Source organism: Manduca sexta, unplaced genomic scaffold, assembly GCF_014839805.1.
Source record: "Manduca sexta isolate Smith_Timp_Sample1 unplaced genomic scaffold, JHU_Msex_v1.0 HiC_scaffold_1637, whole genome shotgun sequence".
NCBI classification, from domain to species: Eukaryota; Metazoa; Arthropoda; class Insecta; order Lepidoptera; family Sphingidae; genus Manduca; species Manduca sexta.
This window is the reverse complement of record NW_023592521.1, coordinates 31,753-37,752: the sequence shown is the minus strand read 5'-3', so window position 1 is coordinate 37,752 and position 6,000 is coordinate 31,753. Positions and strand designations below refer to the sequence as shown.

Genomic DNA, 6,000 nt, shown 5'->3' with positions numbered 1-6,000 from the left:
GCAACGGCTAGTGAACCGGGTGTAAATCGTAGGGCCGGAAGTTCTATTGGCACCCAAGCTAAATGTTTGTGAGACTAAAAGCCTCTTATAGACCTTGATGCTGATAATAAAAGTCTTGTAGGGTGGGCTTAGTGCTAATATTTCTTTTATAGTGTAAACTTATGAGCCATGGCGGCTTTTGGGGGAGGCGAACCGGGCAACCGCCCAGGGCCTCACGCTTACAGAGGCCGCGCGCGGTGCCTCGCAGGACCTTTTTTTTACGTTCTTACCGACGAGACTGTTTAAATAGGGGAACGTTTTTCTTGTACTCTGCCCGGGGCCTCACGTCTGTTTCTTTTGCTTTCGCCTGGGGATTCGCGTCGTTTAGGGCCGCCACTGCTTATGAGCAAGTCAACAGTAAATCAGTAATGTTTTCAGCAATTAGCAGTCATTATCTATGCAGGCTGTAAGACCTGTACTGAATAAAAATTACACATCAATGCAAGTCTTATTCAGTGTTACAGCATGCCCATGTTGAAACAAAAATGATAAATGCACAGACAAAGGCTATATCTAAATAATGTATTTTATTAAAACGAATAGTGTCTACAGGTTACAATAATGTCTTAGAACATACAAACATTCAAAATAATTGTCACAACAGATTTAATTTTGTTAAACATCCATTAGACATAATTATATTTAATTTGCTTTTATGGTCAAGACAAATGAAATATGATAACATTATTATTACTCAAGTTGTTTACTAAATATGTTTTTGTTTACCATTATATTAGTAAATGAATATTTTTAATAGAATTGTTTGGACAAATGGCATTCAGTTAACATGGAATAGTGTCAAGTCAAAAGGTACAAACAATCTTGGATTTATTTTTCCAAATTAAAATTAGTAAATAATATAAAATTAAGAAATAAGTCCAATATAATTTAAAACACCAAAAACACCACAATAATAAATGATAACTATGTACAAAGTTTCATCACAGCAAGAGCACTTGAGTTGAATCACAGGAATTCACAAAAGTAATTATTGGACGCAAACATATAATAAGACGATGGGTTGGAAAAGCACCAAAAATGCAATATCTTAGATATAATACTGGTCATGTTTAGCGGACTTCGTTGATGAGCTGATCACATATTCTTGTGAGTTCTTCATTGTCCCTATTCTTCTGAGTCAAAGATTCCTGAAGTGAAGCAATAGTAATTTCATGTTTTTTGATTATAGCATTCAGTTTAGTAATTTCTGCATTGTGGTTCTTTTAACATTCTCCAGTGTTTCATTTGCTTTCGCTAGGCTATCTGACGTGACCTGCTTTAGATTGCCATACAATCCTTCATATTTCTTAACTGCCCCTTCATATTCAGTAATCTTTTGCTCATATACTATTTCTCTGTCTTTAAACTCTAGGATGACACTTTTACATTTTTCATATTTGGCTAAAAGGTCATTGAAAGAGCTTTCCATGCTGCAAAGGTGATTCAAAGCTTGGTCTCTCTCATTAGTTAACTTCTCCATGGCTTCTTGAGTGGCAACTTTGTCTCTCTGCTGTTCACCTATTAGAGAAGATATAGTTTTCTCATATTCTTCCATAACAATGCACATTTGTTTGTTACTTAATATTTTGTCATTGACTTGCTGAAGGAGTTTATTTTCCTTCTCTAAGAAGTGTTCTTTTTCTTCAGTAAGTTTCTTGACACTAGATGCCAATTCTTCTAAGGTTCTTGAGTGTTTATGTTCAATTTCTTGAAGCAATGATTTTAATTCTCTGTTGTCTTGTCTGAGCTGTAAAACTTCTTGGTCTTGTTTTTGAAGTATAACTCTTAGTGATTGAAGGCGATCTACTTGTTGTGAGTTATAGTTGAACACTCTGGGACTTCTAGGAGCTGCAGTAGGAGGAGTGTTCCCGAGATGCTGATCAATCTGTCAGTAGTGACTTGTGGAGTGAGTATAGCTGATACACTGCGAACAAGGGCTGGAGTGGATCGTGTTTGGCTTGTGCCTGACTTTGTTACATCACTATTGATAACAGGAGGCACCACCTGTGTTGGTTTATCTTTACCCAGCGTTGTAGGCATGGAACCAGTAGATAAAGAATGTTTAGGCGATGCAACGTGACTGTCAACATAAATTGATGCAGCACTGCCTGTCTCGTAGCCCACGTCGCACTCAGTCGAGTCCGAAGTGGTTTCATTATGTATAGAATCAGACTGTAATAAATTCTGCCTGGCATACAACGGGTCGAACTTCACAAACAAACTTTCTTTGCCGCGGTCTACATGATTGTGGTTTCTGTTCGATTCTGCACATTTTACAAGGTAGTCCAAGCTGGTAGAGTCGATGAACACATTGTCGTCATACAATGGCAGGTCTTGCATGGTAACGTCGCATATACTGCCAACGTCTGCACCCGTGAGCAGGTCGCTTGTTTCGTCCGAATGGTCCGACAGTTCCTTCTTTGGTGACATTGCCATCAGATCACCCACCGAAGATACTGACGTAATATAATGGTCATCAGTAGTGTTAGAGCCTCTCGCAGACAACATATTTTGTTTACTATCGTCACTGCTACCCTCACTATCACCTTTTAAAAAATTACTAAACTTGTTATAAATTTTCGTCAAGCTGTTAGTTTCCTTGCGCACGAGTGAGTCGAGTGTCCCAATATTAAACATTCGTTATTCTGAATATCTATTTCTGTTACAACGACTAATATTTCAGCTGCCTATATATTAAGTTGCTGAAGTTTGAAATAGCGAACGTAAAAAATACTTTCATCAAAGTGCAACGGATATTTTTAATTTGAAATGTGACAATTGTCGACTACCATAAACACAAATAACACATGCAGCCACAGATAAGCTTGTGGGAGTAGAGAACTAATATGAGTGAACAAATAAACCGGAATGAAGGATTTTAAAGATAAAATACTTATCAGTGTTGCCAGGTATGCTGATTTATCTGTATACCTACTAGGCAGCACCAATTACTTATTTAGATATTTAGCTGATACAGAATTGAAATTGATGCAGATTTTTATAAATATTTTTACACTAAATGACAATTTATACCGTTTTTTTTTTATATAGATGTATGTTTTGGTTTTGAATTAGAAAATAGTAGTCAAGGGATCTAAGAAAAAGATCACTAAAACTAAAATCTATACAGAAGATACTTATACAGATTTTTCTTGTTGCCAATACAGATAATACGTCCTAGCTACCTGGCAGTACTGATACTGCTTAAAAATAAATTACAGCTTAAATATTTGCCTTCAGACAGAAATTACTAAATTATTGATTTAATACCTACAATATATTCTACAAACTAAGCTGTTGTACCTTTTACTTATAGCATTGAATCGAAATTGAACATGTAAGCCATCTGATAATTGATCACCACTGTCCATAAACACTCAAAAATTACTATATTATACATAAAAACAACCTCAATGAGTCATCTGCCTCTGAAGTCTTCGCTAAAGGAAAGAAATATCAAACAGGGAAGTAAAGGGATATAAATATTTAAAACACTTATTCATCATATTAGTAAATTCAACAGCAATCTATCACTGCAAGCGGGTGTTATATGGGTTAGCAGTACTATCACGGTTGAGCATGCTTATTACTGATACAGGCACATACCAGTTTTATCTGAATCACATTCTGCTCAGCATAACATATTGTACGCATATATATATACTGGACTATAATCTCATAAAACATGACGTTTTATTGACTACTTTTATTGTCATTTGATTAGATAACAGATAACTATAGGTTGTTATACAATATATGTGTGCATTTTGCAATTAGGCTTTATACAAAGACATATAATTGCATAAAAATATATGCTTGACGGTTATTATTTAACAACAATAATACCTGGTCTAGCAATAAGAACAGGGTCCATTTCAAACAATTCTTTAACTTCTTGCCCGAAGAGTTTCAGTTCCTTTTTAAGTTCCTTGTATCCATTTTTCAGATGTTCCCAGTTACTCATCTTTATTTCGGTATTGTAGCCGCCTTTTCTATCTTTCTCCCAAAACAACCATCTTTGTGTATTCACAATAACAGAACACGATTTGTTATAACATAAATCTGTGTTTACTTTTTTACACAAAACTGAGTATTGGCGATAAGTTTTACAGAAGTTTATTATTGATGTGTTCCTAAATAAAGCCATTGGCAATCTTTGTCTAATAAACTGATTAAAATATAATATTAATTATTTTTGTTTATTTATAACTTCATAACATAACCTAACTTTTTAGGAATGAATGAATGATCGAATTGGTAAGTGACATCCGTAAACAGCTGATTATGATTATATCGATATAAATGTCAGAATGACAAAATCACTCGATTGCTGCTATTACATGAATACTCACAATAAAATATTTTTCAGAGTATATATAGTATTTTATTTATAAGGACGGTTTTATCTAATTACTTTACAAATATATGAATGTATATCGGTGCACGGAAGTTTTAAATATAATGTTTTAGTTATTTGATGATTTTACTCTGCGGAAATAAGTGATATTCGTATAAAATTCTGACTATATTATAATCGATTAGAAAATTTCTATATTATCTAACCGCCACCCTATAGAATGTGCATACACAACTGTCAATTTTCGTCACCAATTCTTAGTAATTTATATATTGAAATGTAAAAATGTATGTTCTCTGTGCATGCGGAGTGATACCGTCTCCCTAGCCAATACCAGTGACTAGTGAGTACATACGGCGCGCGAAGCTTTGATAATAAAATTGTGGGGGTTACCGGTTACTGGTTTTGTAGTAGAAGGTCAATACTTTCACTTACTTCAATTTACAACATTCCACGCCACGTATTCTACGTAGTTGTACCTTCATCAGCTTCGCACAGAAAATTATAAACGCACCTGAAATTGTTAAATATTTGGAATAGAATATGGATATATAGTTATCCAGTTCCAAGTAACTATAGTTTTAATTACTGAAAATGGGCATGGTCAACCAAAACGGTGTGGTGAGTAAATATATTATTCATTATAATTTGAACTCAATGAAAATATGCATTGTTAAAATATGCTCATGTTTAAATTTGGGAAAACTTAATAATTTAGATTATTTTCAATAATCTATAAGACTCAAGAAGTGTTTTAATCGAGTTTATTAGACCTAATGCTTACTTATTGTATACTTTGATTTTTGATCAAGAAAATTATACAGAAATCGCAAATTGAAAGTGCTTAGGGGAAATTGGGGAAAATTGGGAGTCCCTTTTTTGTGTCTCCGATTGTATTTATAATACTTACATATTACATCAAATCCTACAATTTCTAATCAAAGGTTTCTAAAAATATCTAATATATATACATTTTCATTGGTTAAAATTTACAATCTTGTTAATGGATTTTGGGGTGAAAAGAGCATTCATAATTGGTTTCATTTTTATCTTTATTCATAACAAAACCATTTCTGAGGTAAGAACACACAAAATTTTAAATAAATGTTATTAAAAAAACACATTAAAATATATAGTTATATATTTATAATCTAGTTTATACAAAATTTGACTATTGTACAGGATATTAACATCTTTTTTATTGTAATATAGGGATATCAGCTGTTTGATTTTGATGTAAAAATAGAAATATGTGAACAATTGTTATCAGTGTCCTATTGATTATCAAACTTGTTACAAGAGTGTAACAATTTTTTTAACCTAGTGGGAGTTGAACTTCCTGCTGCTCAGGGAGACCAAGTGATAATTATCTACCAAGGACAAAAGTCCACTGTATTAACAAAAGGATTTTATTACAGTTTTATAGCCTTATAGTCAATCTATTACTGTGCTTCCATATTCACAATAAATAATTTAGTTTAGAACCATGGACTCCTACTTTGCATTACATGTATATTTTTTTAAATTTACCCTTTTTTTTATTGGTGGGTACTTTTATAATCATACATATTGGCAAGTGTATATTACAGAATATCAGGGATCAT

At 33.3% G+C, this 6,000-nt stretch overlaps 1 protein-coding gene across 1 annotated transcript in view; it reads left to right on the top strand.

Moving 5' to 3' along the window:
- Positions 1-4,615: 4,615 nt before the first annotated feature.
- Positions 4,616-6,000, top strand: part of LOC115451109 (probable glucosamine 6-phosphate N-acetyltransferase) — a 20,245-nt gene continuing 18,860 nt past the window's right edge. Inside the window, exon 1 of the mRNA XM_030179318.2 lies at positions 4,616-5,017. Coding sequence (XP_030035178.2) covers positions 4,991-5,017 — 27 coding nt within the window. The 5' untranslated portion in view covers positions 4,616-4,990. The remainder of the gene's footprint in view (positions 5,018-6,000) is intronic.